The following is a 24,720-nucleotide window of genomic DNA, read 5'->3' on the forward strand; positions in this document are numbered from 1 at the left end:
CAGTCAGTAACATCGCTCGGCTTCAGCTGTTGCCCCTGAACTGAGATAGACACTTATCTCTTTCTCTGCCCTGAGGTCCCGCACACTATATCTTGTGCTGAGCTGCCACAGAGGCACCATTTGCGCAGAGTGAGGTCTCCAGGAAAAACAACAAATTGTTCTTCATTTGCCCCATTGCACAAAGTCATAATCACAGGAAGAAAAGCAATATCCCTCCCCCCATGACAGAACAGAAGCATTTGCTGATTTTATAGATTTTTTCCTTGTTACACGCAGGACAAAAAATCTATAAAAGCAGTAAGTAGTAATGCCTTGATTAGGGTTTTGTCTTCAACTTTAATGATCCAAAGTTCAGAATTGATGTTTCTCCCTGCTGCCCGGCTGTGTTAGCAGGTGTGATTGTGTCAGCTCTTTGCCCAAACACCTCCGATTGAACGCAGTAAAAAAATAATTGAAGATGTTTTTTAGTACCTGTTTCTCATTTTACATTTAATTTTAAAGCATGCCTTCCGGCTGACTTGTTTATTTTCTGGCCCTGATGGCTGTGCTGTGTGGTTCTGCAGTGTTCTCAGGGGGTATGTCTTTGGCAGGGTCCCTTGCTCCCCGCTCTGCTGCGGCGCTGGAGAATGGTGTAAACGAGCCTAACGAGATTCGATTTTTTTTTTGTATTTGGATAAAATTACTAGTCTCATTTCATTCTCAGTTACTGTCATTTAACATACTGAGATGGAGCTGCCTTTTTGTCAGTGTATACCGACAAGGAGATGGATATCTCCAGTATTTGTATACATACTGAGCATCATAATAAGCCTATCACTTATAATGGCATGAAATTCACAAAGTCACAACCAGAAAATAGCGGTCTTTTTTCTAGCTATTGCATTGCCATTTGTTTGACCAGATGCAACATAAATAGCCCTTCAGAAAAAGACCAGGGCGAATGTCTGGAGGGAATATGTCAATGACAGCAAACACCCCCCAGTCTTCTATCTCAGATGGTCCATTGGCATCCTGAATGGCCTCCTTCAGTTATTTTGGCTCTGTGAATAACTCCATACAAAGCTGCAGCAGCTACTGTACCTAGTAGAAATCACTTGAATGACTTTCTTTGGCCACTCTGCTATTAATTGATTAACCTTCAAGAAAAAGAACATAGCACACACATTAATAAAGGAATAAAGTAGATGTTGTCTCCCCCAGATTGTTGACAGAACTATGGGAAAAGCTGGTTGTTCAATTGTAGATGTTCATTTACACTTAGTAACAGTCCCTCCGTCTTGCCTAATGTAATCTGAAGAACAGAGCTCAGAAAGAGGTTTTCATGTCCTGTGCAAGACTGTGTTGGGAGCTACAGTTTGCAGTCTGTGCTCTGGTCTCCCTAGAGAGCTGTTTTCCAAGTTAATGTGCACAGGAAGTGTGACCCGCCAGTGAACTGGGGATACAACTTTCCAGAGAGACAGCTGATTGGTGCTGTGTGAGAAGAGTAAGGAGTAAGGGCGCGGGGGGAGTTCGAGAGGGGCCGATTAAAGCCAGCCTGCTTCAAATTCTAAGCTGCTAGGTGGGTGTCATGGGCTCAAGACCCATGTCAGCTGATTTGAGTGCTGTTGGAATCCAGTTTGGAAGATAGCAGACCTGCATTTGCAGCAGCAAACTTCCTATTCCTTGGAGCAGCATGAAGGTGTGGTCATACTACAGGGTTATGTAGGGGATTATGTACAGGGTTATGGGTTCAAATCGCATGTAGAATGCTGCTTTTGTACACTTGAGCACGATACTTCTCTCAAGTGCAGTTTGGTCTTAATTGACCTAATTGGTAAAATAAAGGAATCGTATCATATTGTAGGGCCTCCCAGGTGACCTGGTAAGGGTTGGCAGAGGCCTGGGTTAGCTGACTGAGTGGGATGCCCCAAGCAGCAGTGCATCTTTGTCTGTAGGATGCAGTGGGCTGGGGCTCTCTTGCCCTCAATGAGACATGTGGTCCCGTCATTGTGGAACACACCTCTACCATTCAGCACTGAATGGCTGGTGATGTTTTAAAAAGACGGGTCGTTCAGAGGTGGGAGGATCAGAGGGGGATGCCTGCACTTCCTCAGTCTTCCCCGTGTGCAGTGCAGGGTTTGTAGGTCTGAGCCGAGAAGTGAAAAACACAACTGGTTTCAGATTTGCTAGGAACACAAATAATGTCTCATCAAATCATTTCTTTGTGATCGCGCACAGATTTTGCTGCCATGGTTGTAAAGACATTTGTCTGGCTTCAGCAGGTCACCTACACCTCCAGACTTAAGCACCGCCAGCACTGCCAACGACAAACCCCTAAAAGGGAAGCTTCACAGCATCTTGGGTTTCAGGTTGTCCAATTTCGTCTTTCTCGAGCCTCCCAGAATTTGGCCTCCCCCTAGTCTTTCAGCATTGTTTTTCACCTACTCCCGCCCCCCCACAGGCAGTCTTTCAGAGTGGGGTGGAGAGAGGCTTGTTGAGGGAAAGCCAGGCTGTTTCTTTTGAGGCAGGTCTGCCTTCAGAGAACCCATTACACTAGATGTGTCTTCTGCTCTTTTGCTCTGTTCTGAATCCCTCTTTGGGAATCTGGACGGATGCGGCCGTAAGTGGTTTGTATGCCAGTAATCGGGGATGAAAGTACGGCACAAATCTGACAATGAGGATATGAGGTGCTGTGAAGGCTCTTCCCCTGGCTGCTGTTCACCCTCCCTCCACCTGGTGTCAGTGTGTCGTCTGCTCGCATCTTAATGTCGGAGCTGCTGTCTGTGTCTTCTGTACCCTGTGTTTGTGCGTGCCCCTTGCCCACTCTCCTGTGTCTGGTTGATTCTGTGTTTCAGAAAAGGATTGTGGGGACGGCTCTGATGAAATGAATTGTCCCATCCCTACCGGTTAGTGCATAGATCAACATGCACCATCCCACACTGCTCCGGGCTGAGCTCATAGGCTGGGAAAAGGAGGGTGGGGGGGCTGCTTCTAAAAACTAATGGCAGCTTGGGCTTCACAACAATTATTGATCAATGTATTATTTTCAAGCTGGATGGTAGACTGCTTTTTTTCAGCTTTTTTTGGGAGGAGAACAAAATAATTTCAATAATAATGAGTAGGCTTCCATTTTATAGAGCTAAACAATTAAACATTCAGCTGAGCTAGAATGTATTGTATTGATCCATTATTTGGAGACTGTTTTAAATTGGAAATTTTGTTGGGGAAAAAAATGGCATTCGATTTTGGATTATACAGTACATGCAAACAAACCCTCTAGTTTTGCCTAGTTTTTTCCCCACAAACCCTAGCTCTCCCTTGTAGGTCTAGGCAAATTGAAATTCAGTGCCTTCGAAAAGGAACCTTCTCTTTGGTTTGCTGTTTTCGGATGTGGTGTATGCCCTAGTTAGTTTGGATTTCTTAATGTCATGTGAAAACAGAATAAAACTACTCTGGCATTTAAAGCAAGTCTGAACAGACCCAGGTGTAAAGGGTTAATCTGTTGTACACAAAAAAGTGTTGTTTTAACAGCAATGGCAGTTATCAGTGCCTCTTGTGCCGAATAAAGGCACTTTGCTGTCTTTTTAGTGAGTGATCTCCCTCAGATGTACTAAATATATTATTTTGCCTTCTGAAGCATAGCTTCTGTGTGCATTTCTTTTGCTTCCCATTTAATTTTTGTTGCTGCCAAGCTCAATGTATCGGACCCAGGTACATTCTCTCATGGTGCATGGGATGATCTATGCAGTTTCTGTGATATTTTTCTCTCTTTCTTTCTGCTTTTAAATGTACGGTCTATTTTTTGCACTCCTGCAGGTTGTAAGTTGGGGTTTATTTAAAAAAAAAAGAAAACAAGACGCTGCTTTAACTGCTTCTGTGACTAAAGACTAAAGGCTAAACAGTATCTGCTTGGTAAACCCAGAACTGCTCTGATAGCTGTTTGAGCTCAATGTGCCATTTGATTACAAGTAAAAACGTTTCGCTCAGGGGTTCTTGGGAAAATGCAGGAGAATGGAATAGACTTTTGGAGTAAATTACAGTGCAGGTCAGAACAGAATGGATGTTTCCATATTGCACACTGCCAGTAGAGTTCAGGGCATGGTCCAAATCTGCAGAGCTGGAAAAAGGAGTCAGTCAGTCCCAGCTGAATTGTGAAGTGGCTTAGTTTAGCTACTGAGACCTGTGGAGCTCACTTTCGAATGAGACATTTTTCTAGAGGATATTTACTAAGGAGAACTAATATATATCACACGTTAATGTAAAACCACGTACGCCATAGACCACAGAACACATACATACAGTATATGCTCTGTATCCGCCTCCTTGGCAAAATCGCAGTTAGGGAATTCTGGGAATAGCGAATGGGCTGCAGGAGTGCTTTCACAGTGCAAGGCAGGGCTTGAACCGATTTGCCCCAAGTGGGCGGCGGGCAGCTCGGTGGAGTCGTGCCCTGCGGCGTGGATGCTGTGTGCTGTAACGGCGGCTGTGTTGCAGATAACGACTGCGGCGATAACAGCGACGAGGCAGGCTGCAGCCACTCCTGCTCCAGCGCCCAGTTCAAGTGCAACAGCGGGCGCTGCATCCCCGAGCACTGGACCTGCGACGGCGACAACGACTGCGGGGACTACAGCGACGAGACCCACGCCAACTGCACCAACCAGGGTGAGAGCTTGGCTGGACCCATCTTGAACGTCTTGCAGTCTCCGGGCCCAGGCCCGGTTTCACAGGGGTGCAGAATGCATAGCTAGGAAAAAAGAGCGGACATTTCATTTAGAAAAAAAATTGATGTTGTTTATTGACCAAAGATGTTGGTCAGTGGTTGGCCTCACGGAGCTGGGGTCCTGGGGTCCTGGGGTCCTGGGGTCCTGGGGTCCTGGGTTCAATTCTGGACCTGTGGTGCTGTCTGTGTGGAGTTTGCATGGTGTCCCCATGTTCACATGGATCTCCTCCAGGTGCTCCAGTTTCCTCCCACAGTCCAGAGACATGCTGGTAGGTGAATTGGCTTCTGGGAAAATTGGCCCTGGTGTGAGTGTGTGTGTCTGTGTGTACCCTGGACTAGTGCCCTTTCCAGAGTGCGTCCTGGCTTGTCCCAGTTGCTTGCCGGTATAGGCTCCGGCTCCCTCACAAATATGATAAAGTAATTAGAAAATAGATGGATGGAGCTAAACAAGTTAATAAGAGATCTGAACGCCTGGTTGAGAGGTCTTCTGGGCAGCCCACCCAGTAAATCAACTCTCTGGGAGCACTGGTTGAACTCTGTGGCCCAGACACCACAATTCAAGCCCAAGTCACATCAATGAGGGGCTGTGACTGGGCTTCCCCAAGTTGTGGTGCTCACAAGTGAAGAGAGGTAGAGGTGGGATTGTTCAACCAGGACTCCCTTGGACTTGCCTGGTGCCTGCAGTGACATCCTCGAGCGACAGGCTGCTCCCCCAGTAGGAGCTGTCAGGCGCTGTGAACCTCTCAACACGTCAAAGGACAGAGGGCTCTGCAGGTGGACACTCCCGTGTGTTGGAGATGAGGGCCTGCTTGTCTTGTTCTTTTCTTAGTCCGCAAGCTGGTACCGGGCTTGTTGTCAGAGAGCCAAGTCTGGAAATAATTGGAGATTCAGAATCAGAATTTCAAAATGTTTCAGCTTGCTTTCTCATTGATAGGTCTAATTAAAAAGCAGATGTGAAGACAGTTAGAGACATCAGAATTAAACACTGAAAGCCGTGAACTGTTAAGAACCGTTGACCTTTATAGCTGTGGGCAAAAATGTAGATCCTGTTTTCAATCTAGGACATCTAAAACTCACTCTGGCCTCATTCCAGCACTTCAGAATATTTGAGTGTTTTAGTTAAACTGTTTTAGCTTCTCCGTCTTCTTTCTTTGTGGTCAGAGAGACTTGTGTGGGATCTGAAAATAAACGCTGGCGGTAAAAGCAAATAAACAGACACCCCCCCCCTTCCTCTGCTTCCCCGAGCTGCCCCCTCCTGCACGGCGGAGTCACCCCACATCCTGCCCGCGCTGCCGGGCTCCTCTGGCCCGCAGAGGGGCCGAGTCAGAGCCTGCGGTTTCCATGAGGGGTCACGGGAGGCCACTTGGGCAGCATGCCTGCCACGGGCTTGAAAGACCGTCCTCGTTTTGGGCCCTTAGGGGAATTGTTAATGACTTGGGAGGTTTTGCTGGGTGAACTGACGCACGGATGACAAGAGGGGGAGGTTTTGGGCTGGTGCCTGGCCTTTGGCAGTCAGTTCCCCTCTGCTGAGTCCCAACCAGTGCCTCATGACAGGTCCCACACATGGGCACATGCTTATCTATCACCTCTAGCTGTGTCAGCCTGTAAAGATAAACTTCATTGTCTCCTAGGGGAAAGTTGTTATGGACACATAGTGCTTCTGTACATCTAAATACATCACATGTATTCCACATGCATAACTTGTTACAACTGAGTCACAACATAGTTTATTACAGCATAATCGGTTTATACTGATACAATTGCATTTACCCCTGCTACTTATTTGTGTTGACTGCTTAAATAGAAAAGGGAACGAATGAATATTTGTATATATTTGATCTACATTTGGGAACCCTAAAGATAAATCTGTTGATCTCGCTGCTCTTTCATTCACTTGATATTGTGAACTTGTCAAGTTAGTGTGAGAGTGCCTTTGTTTTACGCCTTTTACAACAGTCAGATCTAAATCATTCTCCTCTTCTTTTATTCGTAGGCTGTGTAGCTTAATGGATGTATTATTTTCAAAGAGCTTTAAGACTGGTTTACCCTCTGTGACAGTCTGATGGGCGTGTCGTAATGGGGTTTTTAAAACGGGCAGGTCCCAGGATAACAGGCACAACAAACACTGCCGTAAGGCAAAAGGAAACAGTGCTCTTTATTTACAGTGTGGAAAATCAAAAACGGTCACCACAACCAAAACAAAGGGCAAAGCTCTTTTCTAAACTCCAGACAAAACTGCTACATGATGTCCCTGACTATCACGGTTGGGAAGCTACACTGCTTACAAGCTTCAAAACAATCACAGCACCTCAGTCTCTCCCCGAGACTGGGCAGCTGTAACTCGCTCGTCTCCGCAGAAGATGATGGTCCGCACGGAAGCACAAGGAAGGCAAACATGGATCTGCGGAGTTAATTTGATCCCGCAGAGCATTTTCCCATCATCTCCCAATAGCAATTCCAGCATTGTCATTATGTCAGTATTTGCTGTAGTTCAGTGTTGTGTTCAAAATCTCCCAAGTTAATTCAGAAGAAGTTTTTTACAGGTTGATCGGGCACAGGGAATAACTGATGAGACCTGATTCGGGTCTAGGGGCACCTGTGTATCTCTCTAGGCAGTGGGGTTTTTCAAAGTTGGCCCAGGAGTCCAGTCCATTAGTGAGTGTCTGACAACGCTGTAACACTATTGTAAGTCTTCTCTGCTGGTAGTGTGTGTATTCCTTGTTGTGTTGTCCTACCGGACTGTGCTGTCAGACGAATCTCCCCAGGGATCGTGAATCCCTGGCTCTCTTCCCGGGGGAGTAACGGTGCGTGATCTCTGCTCCCACCCTAGCCACGCGGCCCCCGGGCGGCTGCCACATCGACGAGTTCCAGTGCCGCATGGACGGGCTGTGCATCCCCATGCGCTGGCGCTGCGACGGCGACACCGACTGTATGGACCTGAGCGACGAGAAGAACTGTGAGGGCGTCACGCACATGTGCGACCCCGCCGTCAAGTTCGGCTGCAGGGACTCCGGTGAGTACGGGGGGCCGGTGGGGGGCCCGCTGCTCCAGCCGTGCGGGTAGAGCGGGCCCCGGCTGCGACAGCGGGGCCGCGTGCCGGAGGGGGGGTCCTACAGTAACGTCCTGCATCCTGCAGCGCGCTGCATCAGCAAGGCCTGGGTGTGTGACGGGGACAGCGACTGCGAGGACAACTCCGACGAGGAGAACTGCGACCCCATGATGTGCAAGCTCTCCTCCCACGTCTGCGCCAACGACTCCTCCATCTGCCTGCCCGCTGAGAAGCTGTGCGACGGCAAGGACGACTGCCCCGATGGCTCCGACGAGGGGGAACTGTGCGGTACGAGGGCACGCCCCCTGCTTATCTTTCTAAACCCACTTTCTTGAAAATATTCAGACCGCAAATCAGGTTTGAAGATGCCTTCCTGTAGAGAGGTTTGCTGCATCAAAAGACCACATGCGGTGAATGAGAACAGGAGATGGGTCTCAGTTGTAACCTGTCTTGCTTGAACATGCAATGCTTGATGTAGTTTAAAGATCAAAGTGTCCCATCTGGTTGTGATTTTGCAGGAAGTCAACTTCCAACGTGTTTCAGTCACCTGCACAGCCCCTGTGTAAAGACGGCAGTGACAGTTTTCAGTCTTAAATGTCCTTTGTCTTGATTTTTGCTTGGACCCAGGACTTTGGGCCTATTTTGAGCGCTTCTGCCTGGTCCCCTTGTAACTTTCCCTGTCCGAGACTACAGACGCCATGCTGTAGCAGCAGTGTTAACTCCTCAGTCTTGGTGAACGTGGTAGATATACTCCCAGCAAGTTCTGGAGCCCCGTTCCTCTCTGACTCTCCTTCCCTCTCGCTCACAGACCTGTGCGCTCTGGGGAACGGGGGCTGCAGCCACAACTGCACGGTGGCACCAGGAGAGGGAATCTCCTGCTCGTGCCCGCTGGGCATGGAACTCGAGGCCGACAACAAAACCTGCCAGATCCAGAGCTTCTGCGCCAAGCACCTGAAGTGCAGCCAGCGCTGCCAGCAGGAGAAGTACCTCGTCATGTGCTCCTGCTACGAGGGCTGGGAACTGGAGCCGGACAAGGAGAGCTGTCGGAGCACAGGTCAGGAGGGATGTGGGTGGCCCAATCGGAGGGAGGCAGACTGGGAAGAGAAGAATGTGGGACAGTGAGGACAGGGAGACTGGGAAGAGAGGAATGTGGGATAGTGAGAACAGGGGGTCTAGGAAGAGCAGAATGTGGGATAGTGAGAACAGGGGGTCTAGGAAGAGCAGAATGTGGGATAGTGAGGAGAGGGAAACTGGAAAGAGAGGAATGTGGGATAGTGAAGATAGAGGAATGGGACTGGGAAGAGAAGAATGTGGGATAATGAGGACAGAGGGAGACTGGGAAGAGAGGAATGTTGGATAATGAGGACATAGGGAGACTGGGAAGAGAGGAAAGTGGGATAATGAGGACAGGGAGACTGGGAGAGGAATTAGGTGGAATGAGGAATGTGGGAGAGAAAGGTAATGGGAATAGGAAGTAAAGGCAGGCAAGGAATGTGGAAGGAAGGATGAGAAGGAGAAGAGAGGGTTTGGAGAGGGCAATGAGGTGCAGGGGAGGGCTGATCAGTGCAGAGAGAGGTATCTGAATGGAAGAGGAATAAGGAAGGAGATGGGATGGAGGGGAGAAAAGGTTGGGAATGGGCTAGGGTATGATGGGAAAGGCCTGTGGAAGAAGGAAGAGAGAGAAATTGAGAAAGCAGGACTGTGGTTAAAGAAGCAGAGAGGGAATGAGAAGGAAGCAGGGAGCAAGGGATTTGCAGATGGCTACCAGGAGCAACAGGAGGTGGTGAGAAAGGAGGACGAGGGGAGGGTTGGCAGGAACAGGAGTGCTGAGAGGGAAAGGGGCGATGGGGGAGATGGATTAGGGAATAAAATGGAGAGCAGGGAAGACCGGATCTGCCCATGAAAGCTGAGATGACAGGATGGGGGTGTTGAAGTGATTGGAGCGCAGAGGGATGAGAGAAAGGAATGCTAACGGCCAGAAACAGGAGAACACGGCAGGATTCCTCACTGTTTGCTCAGGAGCAGAATTTGATCTTCATTTGCAGATTGTTAAGTCTTAACATTTTAAGTTGCCAATCAAGTCCGAAACAATATAGAGAGCAGTAACAAAATGCATGTTTTTAATTCTAGGGTAATTTGAAGAATTGAAATGTGCTCTGTTTGGAGAAAAGGCAAATAAGGAGGAACTTTTTTGGCAGAGTGCAGAGAGTTGGCCCCCAGCTCCCCTCCCAATACATTTTTCCCTTAAAACTGAAAATTGTAGTAGAAGCATTTCTCCCGAATGTGTCCTGGTCCTGGGATTTGTAGGCCCCTCGCTTTCTCAGTTGCCTGCTCCTGACTCCCCCCCCCCCGCAGTTTGAGGGGATAAAGCCGGGAGGTTCTCAGAGGGGGGATCTTTTCCAGCAGGCTGGGCCTGAGCCAGAGTGAAATTAACTCCATGTGTGAGACAGGGCGCAGGAGCAGTACGCTTGCACACTCTTTACAGTATCAACACACAGGCTCATACATGACATATATGTCATATACATGTCTCATATATGTCACCTACAGGCTTGTACTATACATCATCACACACTCATTGACACACCCTGACATACAGTAATATGGGCACACTCATTTACTGTCATAATGGATAGATAAAGACTTGTTGGGAGACTCTTATTGACACACACTTGGCCTTCTGTGCTGATGCACAAATCTCAGTCATGCACATGGCCTGCTGCACTGATGCACAAATCTCAGACACAACACATGGCCTGGTGCACTGATGCACAACAGTCAAACACAACCCATGGCCTGGTGCACTCATTCACAACTGTCAAACACAACACGTGACCTGGTGCACTCATGCACAACTGTCAAACACAACACATGGCCTGGTTCACTGATGCACAACAGTCAAACACAACCCATGGCCTGGTGCACTGATGCACAACAGTCAAACACAACCCATGGCCTGGTGCACTCATTCACAACTGTCAAACACAACACGTGGCCTGGTGCACTCATGCACAACTGTCAAACACAACACGTGGCCTGGTGCACAACAGTCAAACACAACACATGGCCTGGTGCACTGATACACAAATCTCAGACACCTATGTGGCCTGGTGCACTGATGCACAAATCTCAGATACATGCTGTGTAAGCTGATGGAGACTGGCCTAGCTGTCTCCTCGTTTATCATTGCAGCATTTCCAAGAAAAATGCTCCTTTTTTCCAGATCCTTTCCAGCCCTTCATCATCTTCTCCAACCGTCACGAGATCCGCCGCATCGATCTGCACAAAGGCGATTTCAGTGTGCTGGTCCCCGGCCTGCGCAACACCATCGCCCTGGACTTCCACCTCAACCAGAGCACCCTCTACTGGACAGATGTGGTGGAGGACAAGATCTACCGCGGGAAGCTGCCTGAGAGTGGAGGTATGGGCTGCAGCACCCCCTGCCTGTCCTTGGGGGAACTGCACCGCACAGACGTGTTTAAAAAAGATTCACCTTGTTCAGGTTATTTCTCTTTATTAAAAAAAGCTCCTCGTTGTGAGAGAAGGCTGGGCTCTGTGGTCCAGACTAGCGCTCCACAGCTGGAGCTGACTCTCCTGTGAGGTGCTGTGGATCTCAGAAATCAGGTCAGAAATCAGGTCAGAGAACCTTGTCGTTCTCCCTGTGACCAAGGTGTGACGACATAATTTGCAATTTGACAGTGGGTGCAAAATAAAAAAATGGAAAAAACATTGTTTAAGAGGCGAAATCTTGTGGCTGTCCCTTGCAAATACTTTTGCCATGGTGCCCTGTGAACTGTAAACAACATCTGTTTGCTAACTGGGGTCGTGTTCTTGGGCAGAACAGGCCGATTTCTCAGAACAGCTCCTCTTTTCCTCCACCTCATGGTGGCGTGGTGTGGCACAGTAGCTCTTTGTGTGCAATCAGACCACAAATCCATAACTCAGCATGAAGTGCTGTATTTGTCCTCGTAAACGGATTTTAAGGACCAGCGGGGCGACAGCGGTTTCGTCCTGCGGGGCCTTGCGTTCACGTTTCAGTTCCTGTTCAAGGAAAAAAAAAACAGCCCCTTTCAGAAAATGACTTGGCGTTTTGCTAGGCAGTCAGACAACAAAAAGGAGGCTTCCTGCTCATTATTATGCAAGACACTAATTAGTGTTTTCAAACCTTCCTATAATGGTAATAATTAGCTGGAGACGATTAGATGTTTTGAGTTGATTAGGGTTTGGAAAGAAAGAAAGGAGAGGGGGAAGAAAACTGTTCGTTTGCTATTCCAGACATCTGAGTTTAATAGCGACTGTCTAAACAAGCGAGCGTCTGCTGCCTGCCTTCCTGGCAGTGTGTCTGAGGCTGGGAGTCTGAGACTCGGAGTCCCCGCTGGCTGTGTGTGTAAGATCCTCACAATGGCTCCTCCACGGGCTTACCTTGTGGGACAAACCAGGCAGGAATGTAAAAGAGTAGCAAAAGAGCTGTTCCATTCGAGCAGAGCAGGCAGCGTCTTATCCCGGAAAGCATCTTCTAAAAGTGAAACTGAGCGTCCAAGGTGGCTCCAGGCACAGCATGTTGGTCAAACACCAGACACCCCCCACAGCCTCAGAATCCTTCTTCTCCTGAACAAACCATATTCAGATCAGAAACCAGTGTGTAAGCAACAAGGGGCATTTGACTCATGTGGCAAACAGAGCTCGCATCTTTTATTGCCCAGTCTATCATGAATGGCATGAAAATTCCTACTGCCATTCCGCTCATCTAGCCTAATTCGTAGTTAGGAGTGAATTGACGAGAATCTCCTCTAGGTGTTTCTTGGAAGAGGACAGGGTAGATGGTTCAACAAGATGGCAGAGTGTCTTGTTCCATTCTCCCACAACTCTTTGTGTACAGAAGTAATGACTGGGCTTTCCCAGTAAGCTCCAGCCCAAACACAGCCTGGCTCCAGACGCCTGCTCCTGCTCAGTGCCCTCTGACCTGCGGCTCTTGTGTTTGTCCTGGCCAGCTCTGACCAGTTACGAGGTGGTGATCCAGTATGGCCTGGCCACTCCCGAGGGGCTGGCAGTGGACTGGATCGCCGGCAACATCTACTGGGTGGAGAGCAACCTGGACCAGATCGAGGTGGCCAAGCTGGACGGCACCATGAGGACCACCCTGTTGGCTGGGGACGTGGAGCACCCCCGGGCCATTGCCCTAGACCCCCGCTACGGGTGAGCCCCCCACCTCCCCCGATACCCGCTAAACCAAAACAAAGGCTGCAGTACAGCCAGCTTTGCAGGTCGCTTTTGAAGCATCAGTTTCTAAAGATGCAACTTCAACAGCTTGCCATCCCAACACATCTTAGAGGTTTAATTTGCAATCCTACCACATCTTATAAGTTAGGTCATCCTTCGGAATGAAAAAAGGAACGCTCTAGAAGCATTAATATGTAGGAGCCCAGGCGATGAGAGCCATAGGTGTACTGTCCCACAGCCCAGCGCCATTTCTCACACACGTGCAACAGCGCGAAGCGACACAGAGCAAGATGTAAGTGTTTGAGGAGCTTGTACTGAACTGTGCCCCGACCTCGTTAGAGCACGTTAGGGTAATTATTTCTCCGAAGCTGCAGCTGGCACATGCCTTGCGGCAGTGTTAAATTGGTCCCCTGTCCTCAGGCCTGGGCTGTACATGCTGTTACTCGCTGAGGGCAGAGCAGGTGCTGCTCATGAGCCGCGGGCTGACGGACCGCGGGGCGGGCGACACACCCCAGCCCCTGCCCTCCTTGCCCACTCACAAGGGGAGCGAGTGGCAAACTGCATGGTGAGGAGGTGGAACTGGCCACGTTCACTAACCAAGATCCACAACTCCCCCCCCCCCCCCCCTGTCTCCGTCATTCTTCCCAGGATCCTCTTCTGGACGGACTGGGACGCCAGCCAGCCGCGGATCGAGGCGGCCTCCATGAGCGGCGAGGGCCGGCGCACCATCCACAAGGAGACAGGCAACGGCGGCTGGCCCAACGGGCTGACTGTGGACTACCTGGAGCTCCGCATCCTCTGGATCGACGCTAGGTCAGCACCAGCTCCTGGGCTGTCCAGGCCCTGTCCTCTCTGCTCGGAAGCCCGGGTCCGTTCCCACTAGTTTTCAAGTGAAGATAACAGTCAGCAGCTTGATTCCTCCTCTTCCAGTTATATCTATATGTCTTTCCTACGAGCAGCGGCCTGAGGTTAGACGGGAGAACCCATGTGCAGGGCATAATTAGCAACCGAGTAGACAGCAGGAGGCAGACCCAGTGCAGCTCGGAGTCGTCTGAGAGCATAGCAGAGCTCGTAGCCAGGTTGCAGGTAGATGCGGCAAAAGCATAGATTTAACGCAGTCCAGAATTAAAGTCATGAACGAACGAGGGCTGAAACCAGGAGGCACAACACAAAAGGTAAGTCCAAAGCCGGATGTGAGACGGGAGATCCAGGTTCGTAGCCGAGTAGAACAGAAGGGACTCCGCAGCCAGGGTCAGAGCGAAGCAGTGTTAAGAGTCCAAGAGAAACACAGGCAAGGAAAACAAACGTAAGAGAGTAAGGCAGTGGATCAGAGCAGAAGTCTGTAACGGAGCCGAGAGCACTGCCAGAACAGGCCTTGCAAGACAGGTGGAACAGGCATCCTGTCTGATCGTGTAATCACGGCAGCTGACATGATAACGCTAGCTTGCTTCACAGGCCTCCGGCAGGGGGGCGAGCAGGACAGCATTGGAGCTGCCCGAATTTCTGTAACATCATTTGCGATTTCTCGGCCTCCCCCTGAACCTCCAGGTCGGATGCGATCTACTCGGCGCAGTACGACGGGACGGGGCTGATCGAGGTGCTGCGGGGCCACGAGTACCTCTCGCACCCCTTCGCCGTCACCATGTACGGGGGGGAGGTGTACTGGACAGACTGGAGGACCAACACCCTGGCCAAGGCCAACAAGTGGACGGGCCACAACGTCACCGTGGTCCAGAGAACCAACACGCAGCCTTTTGACCTGCAGGTCTACCACCCCTCCAGGCAGCCTGAAGGTAGGACAGTCCGTGTCTGGTATTTTGTCTGATTTCAACCTGTCCATTTGGAGTCATGGGGGAGCCAAAGCCTATTGCAGCAAGCAGTGGGTGCAAGGCAGGGTACACCCTGGACAGGACGCCAGTCCATTGCAGGACACACACGGACTCAAACACACACACACTCACACCAAGGCCAGTCTTCCTAGAAGCCAATTAACCTGCCAGCATGTCTTTGGACTGTGGGAGGAAACCGGAGCACCTGGAGGAAACCCACACAAACACAGGGAACATGCAAACTCCATGCAGACAGGACCCCGGCTCGGAGATGCAGCAATGATAACCACTGCGCCACCACGCCGCTCTCGGAAGATTCAAATCCTCTTTAATTCCAACCAGACAGCCAGTCTCGATTTACAGAGAGGAGATAACAGTGGCCTTGTAGGTCACTTTTTGGACACGTAACCGCTGAACAGCAGTGAGAACCCTGGAGTAGAGAAGGGTGAATGGGAAATGGGTGGAACAGGGCATAGTGAAAGCAGGACCTTTGGTGTCTGTTTTTTTTTTGTTCCTTCCGATTCAGATACTGTTATGCAGAGCATGAAAAGTCAGTCGTCAGCCCAGTACAGTAGTGAGAGCTGTGGGCGGCGCAGCCTGTCCTGGTCTCTGTCACTAATCTGCCGAGACACCCCGGTACCCACCAGGGGGGAGCAGGGAACGAGGAGACGTGGTGATTGACAGCCCACCCCCCCTCACCCTGTCAACAACAGTGAAGCTAACCACAGCTGACAGCTCCCGTCAAAACCATTAGGCCTCAGATCTCTGGCTGCTAAACGGCTCCTGTTTATTTAGAACTTCTCCCTCCTAATACGCACGCAGCATTTTTAATTTTTAATGGGATCGGAAGAGTGTTAAATCACATTAGTGGAGAGTCCCCGAGCTTGACGTCAGAAATGACCGATTGTGTTTTCAAACGCACATCTTTCTTCAGTGTACATTAGTGAGAGAGAGCACTGAGCCAGGGAATACGAGGGAGCTGGTCAGAATACCACATGCCTCATCGCCCTGGCTGGTTTATTTTATGTTTTACTTCGGCAACAGTTTATAATGCCCAGTTTGGATCCTGCAGGTCTTTCTTATGGATCGTTTTCAGCAGAGGCAGCCCAAATCTCATCTCTTCCAGGCCATTCCCGCATGGGGTTTTATTTGCCTATTTGTGTGGTAATTGATTGTGTTTTTGTAATTGTACAGCACTGTGGTAAAGACCCACATAACCAGTGCTAGCATGTAAGTAAGCCCTGCTGTATCTGTGGGGCTCTGCCATACTGACTGACTGAGGGTCCTGTGGCCTGGCAGCCTGTCAAAACAAGCAGGGAAGTGCTGTCCAGGGTGTCATAACAATCTTCCAGATACTGTGCTGGAGGGCGTCAGTCAAACTCCTGCTACTGTAGGCCCTGTGACAGGAACCATCTACAGTTTATGTGTCTCAGGGTGCACTCTTCAGTGCAGTGGCCATGAGCTGCATTAGTTTCGTTGGTTTTCATGATCACTTTGAGGGTAACGAATTGTTCTTCTCATTTCATTAGTGAATAGATGTACAACGTGACTGTTGTCCACATGAATGACGCGATCGGGGGGGACTGTTCCATTTAAGTGCGAGTCTTAATTACAGTTTAGCTCTGTGATCTTTGATAGCAGAACCAATTAAGAGTATATTAATTAATTTCGTAGTTATAGATTAATTAAGCAACTGGTCGAATTGAGCAAACTTTGTTCACCCGATTGCTTAATTCATCTCTAACTTAATTGCTTCGTTGGTTCAAAGTTTGCATGCAATGGAAGTGCCAGGGTTGACTGTCTGTGGTCAAAACCAAGACCCCCCATTGTTTCTTCTTCTTCGCTCTCCTCCTGTCCTCCTCCCTGCTATCTCTCCTCCCCAGCTCCCAACCCTTGTGCGGCCAACGGAGGCAAGGGCCCCTGCTCACACCTCTGCCTGATCAACTACAACCAGACCCTCTCCTGCGCCTGCCCCCACCTCATGAAGCTGAGCCCGGACAACCACACCTGCTTCGGTGAGAGCGCTCCCACAGGATGGGGCTCTGGCTCGTGAAAGCAGCTGTGAGCTGCGTTATAACGCCTGACCCACGCCCGTGCTCACTGCCTGGGAGTCTCGTTCTGCGCGGTTTCTTTTCATTACGTGCAAGTGCTGTCCGTGCGATTGCAGACTGGGGGGGGGGAGGGGGCGATGGGGGGGAGGGCTGACAGACCTGTTGGCCCAGCAGGCGGAACTAAACGTGTTCCTCATGTAAATGAATGAAACTCATTAGCCCGCTACTGTGGCCGTGTCGATGCAGTCTGGGCTTCTTTGCGGGTGGATCCATTGGCAGGCCAGACTCATCAGTCACAGTGTGATGAGAAACATCGGGCTGCTAATCGGAAATGACCTTGCCCTTTGCCTCCCTGCCTGCATGGGGAAAAGGCCATCAGTCTGATTGGCGTTGTGGCTAGGCAGGAAAGCAGCAATCCTGTAAGAAAGCAGCAGTAGAACCTCACGGTCGCATCTGATTGTCTTATCAGTGTTTGTCTGAGATCAGCTCACCTGTGTCAGGAATGTTCATCCTGGAGTTATGATTGAGTGTTTTTCAGTGTGTGTGGCCTGAGATCTGGGCCACCTGCATGATTCATGTTCTGCTAACAGCAGTGCTGCTTCAGTAGGCCAGGTTTTTGCCCTGTGTTTTAGCACGCTGCTCACAAGGTGCTTAGTATTCTGGTGCGTGGCTCCAATTATACGGCTGCAGGTCTAAGCTTAATTGCGGCAGAAGGCCGCAGAGGTGAAGCCGCCCATTAACTCGCAAAGACAGATTCATTTCGAATCGGTTCGGGTCTCCTGATAAAGTGCGCGTGCAGCTTATTTTCTCCCGCGCGGCGACTGTGTTAATTGACTCCTCGCTGCGCGTGCCTTTTTCCCCGATTGCTGTTCGCATTCCGAGGTCCTCAAACGGGGGGAGTCGCAGGAGATAAGGCCGGCCGAGCGGAGTTATCGGCCTGGTCCTGACATGTCCGTCCGCGTCCCCCTCTGGGAATGTCGCACTCCTTGCTCTGGGCTGCAGGTGTCGGAGAGCTTCGCGGCTCCCGGTGTCTGCTCCAGCTGAGCTCTCTGTTACATAGTGAGTCCGCCTATTTAATTAAAGCACATAATTGTGATACTTCTAATTGGGCTCTGAGATGTTTTACATGTAGCTGTACCTGTGAGGCAATGTTTTTGTGATGAAGTGCAACTGAAGAAAGATCCTGTATTTTAGGACAATAATGAGGTTAATCACTGCATCATCGCTGGTTGGACATGAAATGTGCTGAGCCCTAGACTCACCAGGAATTTTGAAACCCCTGCATTTAACCTGTAGTTAGATTAGGAAACACAGCTGTGTCAAGTTGCCTCTGATGTCTCTCTTCTTTACCCACAATCCCTTCCTTTCCTCCTTCCCGGTTCTTCTGCTCACCCCCCCCCCCTTCTTCCCGCAGAGTCCCGTCAGTTCCTGCTCTACGCGCGGCAGATCGAGATCCGGGGCGTGGACATCGACAACCCTTACTACAACTACATCATCTCCTTCACCGTGCCCGACATCGACAACGTCACCGTGGTGGACTACGACGCCCAGGAGCACCGCATCTACTGGTCGGACGTGCGCACCCAGACCATCAAGCGCGCCTTCATCAACGGCACGGGGGTGGAGACGGTGGTGTCCGCTGGTAGGAGAGCTCGACGTCTGCCTCTTGTAGTGGTCACTCAGCTTTGTACTCAGGTCCCCGGACCTCAAGCACGGACCAGGTCACTACATGTCCTGCTGTCCATTCTTAACCTGGACTATAACCTGGGTCAGAACTAGCCTAACTTTGTGCACACCCAGAGTGGAAGTCCAGCATGCTTCAGACCTGATAGCCAAACTTGGGGCAATTGTAGAGGTTGTGCTTTATTGTGCTTCATTTAAATGTTACCATGAGAGTCATCCAAGTTCTAGAAGTGTTAACTCTCTCTAATAGTAATAATAATAATAATAATAATAATAATAATAATAATAATAATAGTGCTTTTCTGGACGCTCTCCACTCAAAGTGCTTTACAGGTAATGGGGAATCCCACTACCACCACCAGTGTGCAGCCCCACCTGGATGATGTGCCAGTCCGCTCACCACTTATCAGCTATCAATTGGCAGGGGAACAGAGTGATGAAGCCAGTTCATAGATGAGGACTATTAGGAGGCCATGATTTGGTAAAGGCCAGGGGGGAATTTGGCCAGGACACATTATGGTTAACACCCCTACTCTTTCCCAGAAACGCTCTGGGATTAACATATTAGCTTAGGTCCTGTTCTTCCATGCGCCCCGGCCTCGTGTTCTGTGTGCCTGCCTGCCTGTCGGGAGATGGCGGTGTAATCCGCTGCGTTCTGTGCCCTCAGACTTGCCCAACGCCCACGGCCTGGCGGTGGACTGGGTCTCCAGGAATCTCTTCTGGACCAGCTACGACACCAACAAGAAGCAGATCAACGTGGCCCGACTGGACGGCTCCTTCAAGAACGCCGTGATCCAGGGGCTGGACAAGCCCCACTGCTTGGTGCTGCACCCCATCCTGGGGTAAGAGAGCCTGCCATCTTCCTGCTGCGCTGCCGATCAGCCCCTCCTCCGCAGGAGTGGGAGCGCGCCTGCAAGGCTCGTTTAAACCAGTGCTTCTTAAACTGGGGGTACGACACGTTCCAGTGTTTTTGTTTCCAGTGATTTTAAAGTAAATCACTTAAAACACAAACGAAGCTCAGGCACATACAGTAAGTACAACTAGTTTGCTTCATCAAACCTAGGTATTTTAAGGTAAACCTAAAAAAGTGTCATTTTTCCATTTATTTGTAATTTTACGGAGAGATGAAGATAGAATTATGTATTTATTTCTTTATCTTGGGTTTTAAAGAGCTGACCTACTTCAGTGATATGTGATGTGGGGTGCAAGAACATATTTTCAGAATCAAAGGGGTGCAGGCTGCAGCACAGGTTCAGAACCACTGGTTTAAACTAATGCCTTTCTCTGGTTTATTAGAGACAACATCTCTGTTGGCAAGAAAACTGAAGGGATTTAGCTTTCCCCCCCTTTATGGCATTTTTCGAGGGTTTAGGAATTGGATTTTTTCTACTCCACAGTTGCAGACTGGTTTACAGCTGGTGTGTGGAGCCTGGCTCTCTGTGTTATTTCTTCACAAAGCATGGCGGCGTGGGGAGCGTGTCACCCTGTTTGTTCAAATCCAGGGACTTGCCATCAGCAGCGTGGACAGAGCACGTTGGGAAAAACCTACGGTTTTAAAACCGCAGAGAGCAGCAGACCGTCTGGGCCATCTGCGTCTCTGGTGCCCAGCCCTCTTCTGCACCAGCTTAGCAGATGGCTGTTACTGTATATCCAGCATGTATATTTTATTTACACCCCCCACAGTCTCCTCCCAAGGCCCACTCTTGCCCGGCAGTACTGTACATTCAGTCCAGCTCTGGCCTGGACTGCACTCCTCCTCTCTCTGTCTCTCCCTGCCGGGCCTGGTGAATTGCTGACAACCGCAGGGGAAGAGGAAGAGGGGTATTTTCTTTTCCAAAAATTGCTTCTTTGACTTATTTATTTATAAAGACCTACTTAACCCAAGGAATGTTTCCGGTTTGGGCTTCTTGGCGTGCAAAATGAGAAGCAGATGCTCGCTCGCTCCGTGTGTTGCTCAGAGCGAGGATGCGGGGAAGAGGCAGGGTGTTTGTAGAGGCAGGAGGCGGGAGACGGGAAAGGCGGCTGCGAATAGTCCGTCGGGCACGGCGGCAGGAAAAGCGAGCGGATCAAGAGGCCGGAGTGCGGTTGGGATGAGCCAGGCTGTGCCTACACTCTTCCTGCTTTCCCTGCACACGGCACTGAGCTCCGCGCGCCCCTCCTAACCCTCAGTCAGGCCAGTGCAGACGGCAACAGGCAGCAGCAGAACGATTTCATTCCTTAACAGACTCTGCTTACGAATAAACGGCAAATAAGCATTTAAGAGCATCTCCTAGTACATCTTTACATATGCGTACAAGTGACATCCATTCATCCCTTTTTCCAACCGCTTCAGCCAGTTCAGGGCTGCAGGGGAATCAGAGCCCATCGCAGCAAACAGCGGGCGAGATTCTCCCTGGACAGGACTCCAGTCGCAGGGCACACACACCCACACCAGGGACATTTTTCCCCAAAGCCAATTAACGTCCCAGCATGTCTTTGAACTGTAGGAGTTAACTAGAGCTCCCTGAGGAGGGGAACATGCAGACTCCTCACAGATTGTACTCCAGGTCCAGAATTGAACCCAGGGCCTCAGCAGTGTGGCACTCTGTAGCCCCAATGGGTGATACATCGTTGTGTGCAAAACGTTTGTAAGTGAAACTTTGAATCTGTAAGTAAAAAGTAGTTGTCACATCCCCTGCATGGTAGAAATGGAAATTTTAATACACAGTTAGTAATTATTTATAGCTTTGTAGATATTCAAAATAATAAAGAGTGAATTGACACATGCAAAAGTCACGGTCAGTCAGTGCTTAGTAACACCATCATTGGCCGAAATCACAGCTTCCAGAAGTTTCATGTAGCCAGTGAAGAGCTTTTCTATTCTTGCTTTTGGAATTTTATATATATATATCACTGCTGCCACGAACGGTATGCTGGAATAAACAAAGAAGCAGCTGACAAGCCGAGCTGCATGCTTGCGTTAAAGGCTTGCTGCTTCATTGAGAGGGACAGCGAGAGCAAGCCTGTGAGGAAAATTCATTGCCCACAGGTGATCAATTAGCGGGAGCCTCTCGGCTGAGGCGCTGGGGAACAGCAATACGTGCCTCTAAGCTGCCGAGACAGAAACTTGTCAGAGATTTTGGCTTCACTCGTATTCTTGCCTCCCCGTATCCCAGTTCTGTGGCAGCTTCGAACACCAGGCCCGTTCCTATCTGGAGCAGGGTGGAAACCCTCTGGCAGGAGTAGCGCGGCTGGGGGGGCCTGCGGCCAACTGGCTGATGAGAAGCAGCTGTTTCCGTTGACCGGAACGAGAGGGGGCGTCCTTCCTGACGCACACACGCACACACCGAATCCCACGCCCGCTTCCCGCAGTGTGGCGCACACGCCGGCGTGCTTCACTCTCGCCAGCGCGAGGTTTTCACCCCCGCCATCGACACAGCACAGCGGGGACACACATTCCCGTCTCGCCCCTCCCTATCTTCCAATACGCTCAAGGTTTTTCTTCTGTTTGATCTGGGTTTATTTTGGCAGCAGCGGTTAGTCCTGCGGCCTCCCAGAGCTGGGGCCCTGGGTCCAGTTCCTGACCTGAGGTGCTGTTCGTGTGGAGTTTGTATGTTCTTCCTGTGTTTGTGTGGGTTTCCTCCCACTGTCCAAAAAAGGGCTGGTAGGTTATTTGGCTTCTGGGAGGAATGGCTGGAGATCTGAGGAGATGAGAATGTTGTGCCCCCCACCACCCTTGTCCCCACCATGTATCCTTTTAGTTAAAAGAATTTCTGATGAAGTTGAAGCTCATGAGGTCACCTGGTTTACTGTGAGTCCCGCTATCCTGTAACAGGTCCTCTGTTGCAGTACCTCTTCCTGTGCCCAGCTGTATCAGTGCCCAGAACAGGCAACACAGAGGGCAGCATAGTTACTTCCTGGCCTTGGAGGAATGTGTCACAAATTGTTGTCACAAAGATATCAGTGTCTTCAGTCATGGAGGAGACTACAGGGGGATCTGTTCATTTTAATCAAAATCTCAGGAAGAGCCGAGAAAGCCCTTCGGGCCTAACAGTGAAACTAAGTGAGCACACAAGTGGAAGCTAAGAAGAAATGCACATAAGACTGAAAAGTGGAGGCATAACTTTACACAAAGGGTTGTGGGTGCCTGGAACAACATAATTCAGCCATGTTCAAATGCATTCTCATCCTTTCAGAAACCGTTGGATGAGATTCGTTCTAACATTATCGTACTTGCTGCCAAGTGAGTAAGATGGGGTGAATGACATTCTCAGTTTGTAGCCTTTCTCCTCCTCTTCTGCTGTTGATAGAACATGTCTGTACTCAAATTCTAACTGTCCAGTGATCTCTTTATTTTCTTGAAAGCACAGGATAGACATTGGGCAAAAGAAAGCTATTTATGCGCTTTGGTTTATATGGTCATCAGTATCTTAATTCTGATTCTTCTCTCTAATCTTCAAACCTAGTTTATTTAGTCTAGAGACCCTCCTCTTTCATCTCCATTCAGGACAGATGTTCAGCAGCTGTTTCTCTAGATGAGGATTCTGCTTAGGGAGGGGTGTTGGGGGAAGTTGACTTCACAAAATTCTTACACAATAAGTTAATGCATTACTCAATGGCATTTTTTGACAGCGGTTTCTTTTCTGGAAAGTGCCAAAGGAGGGATGATGTACGGTTTTAAAATAATACATTCCCCTGTTGTTTCTTGTTCTAGAAAGCTGTACTGGACAGACGGGGACAACATCAGTAGTGCCAACATGGACGGCACCAACCACACCGTCCTCTTCACCAATCAGAAGGGGCCCGTGGGTGAGTGTTGGACCAGCCCTGGATCGAGTTTCCGCACGTGCTTGCAGAAGAGTGCTGCTGTGAAGACGTGAACCTGAAGCTGACCATTCTCTGGTGCTGCGCCAGCACCCCCTGGTGGCTGACAAATGCAAATGACGCTGCAGGCGCTGCTGTGCTGCACAGTGTCACTCTAGGCTAGAGAGTGCACCAGCAGCACAACCAGAACAGCTGAGCTTGGGCAGAGAGACGTTGTGTTTATGTACAGGTGCAGATGTACAATAAAACACACATAAATAAATCTTCCTGTGTGCAACTGGGTACAAATTGCAAAGTTATTGCTAGACCAGGTGCCTTTTTTCCCAGCATGGAGTGCAGAAGGTTTATCACATGTAATGAGCCTCTTATTGTTCTCCTATTTTTCATTTCGTTCTCTCCCTTCAGCCTAAATCTAGGTCATCGTTTCTTTTCTCTTTCTCCCCTTGTGCTTCTATCGCTTCCTCCCGATTTCTCCTTCTTGTCACGCACCCTGTTTTTCACAGCCTCTCCTCTCTCCGCCAGGTCTCTCCATCGATTACCAAGGAGAGTTCTTGTACTGGATCAGCTCGGGAAACAGCACCATCAGCCGCTGCCGGCTGGACGGCTCTGCGCTGGAGGTCATCGAGGGGGTGAGGGGGAAGCTGACCAAGGCCACTGCGCTGGCCATTATGGGTAAGGGAGCGGGGGAAGTGTTCCCATTGGCTGCTTTCTGAAAAGGGCCCCGAGCTGATTGGCTGCTTTCTGAAAGGGGCCTCAAGCTGATTGGTTACTGCATGAAGCAAAGTAGTATGCCCATTGGAGGATGTGTTAGGAGGTAGTATCTTTTGGCTATTTTTACAGAAGAAGTACAGGTCACTGCCTGAAGCACAATGAACGGGCTCTGTGCCTATTGTTTATTGAGACTAACCTCCTGCAATTGGCACTGCCCTCCTGGGTGGTGTGCTGTCTGTGCAGGGGACAAGCTGTGGTGGGCAGACCAGGGCACAGACCAGATAGGAACCTGTGACAAGAAGGACGGAGGGAACTGGAAGGTGCTGCGGAACAGCACGTCTCCCATGATGCACATGAAAGTGTACAACGAGACTGCGCAGCAGGGTGAGGACACCATGGCAGCCATGCCTGGCTGCATCTTGATACCTGGAACTCTGGGTCCAGAGAAAAACAAGGGGGATGTGGCTGCAGGGTGAAGCCCTAGAGTCCAGATTTTGGTGGTTAGAGACTGGGCTGACAGTGACTGGAGCTTCCTACTGCGCCAGGATTGTGCGTTTGAATTGGCCGGGGAATGCACAGTTAACAGTGTGTGTGATGGTGGTCAACACTGCTGCCCATCAGGTCTGATTGACGATACTAAATGTTCTCTGTCTGTGGAGGGAGACTGTTATCCTT

At 49.9% G+C, this 24,720-nt stretch overlaps 1 protein-coding gene across 4 annotated transcripts in view; it reads left to right on the plus strand.

The window, feature by feature from the left end:
• lrp1aa (low density lipoprotein receptor-related protein 1Aa) overlaps nt 1–24,720 on the plus strand; it is a 181,923-nt gene that overhangs the window by 95,899 nt on the left and 61,304 nt on the right. For 2 of the 4 annotated variants that reach the window (XM_088914172.1, XM_088914177.1), the window contains exons 20-34: nt 2,835–2,885; nt 4,474–4,641; nt 7,530–7,712; nt 7,836–8,036; nt 8,557–8,802; nt 10,972–11,169; nt 12,740–12,944; nt 13,617–13,781; nt 14,517–14,761; nt 16,681–16,812; nt 18,263–18,490; nt 19,199–19,373; nt 23,225–23,319; nt 23,857–24,006; nt 24,289–24,429. In XM_088914172.1, coding sequence (XP_088770298.1) covers nt 2,835–2,885; nt 4,474–4,641; nt 7,530–7,712; nt 7,836–8,036; nt 8,557–8,802; nt 10,972–11,169; nt 12,740–12,944; nt 13,617–13,781; nt 14,517–14,761; nt 16,681–16,812; nt 18,263–18,490; nt 19,199–19,373; nt 23,225–23,319; nt 23,857–24,006; nt 24,289–24,429 — 2,583 coding nt within the window. The remainder of the gene's footprint in view (nt 1–2,834; nt 2,886–4,473; nt 4,642–7,529; nt 7,713–7,835; nt 8,037–8,556; nt 8,803–10,971; nt 11,170–12,739; nt 12,945–13,616; nt 13,782–14,516; nt 14,762–16,680; nt 16,813–18,262; nt 18,491–19,198; nt 19,374–23,224; nt 23,320–23,856; nt 24,007–24,288; nt 24,430–24,720) is intronic. The other 2 variants (XM_088914182.1, XM_088914185.1) reach the window with 1 other exon arrangement.

Source organism: Atractosteus spatula, chromosome 1, assembly GCF_055471065.1.
Source record: "Atractosteus spatula isolate fAtrSpa1 chromosome 1, fAtrSpa1.hap1, whole genome shotgun sequence".
In the NCBI taxonomy this organism is placed as follows: domain Eukaryota; kingdom Metazoa; phylum Chordata; class Actinopteri; order Semionotiformes; family Lepisosteidae; genus Atractosteus; species Atractosteus spatula.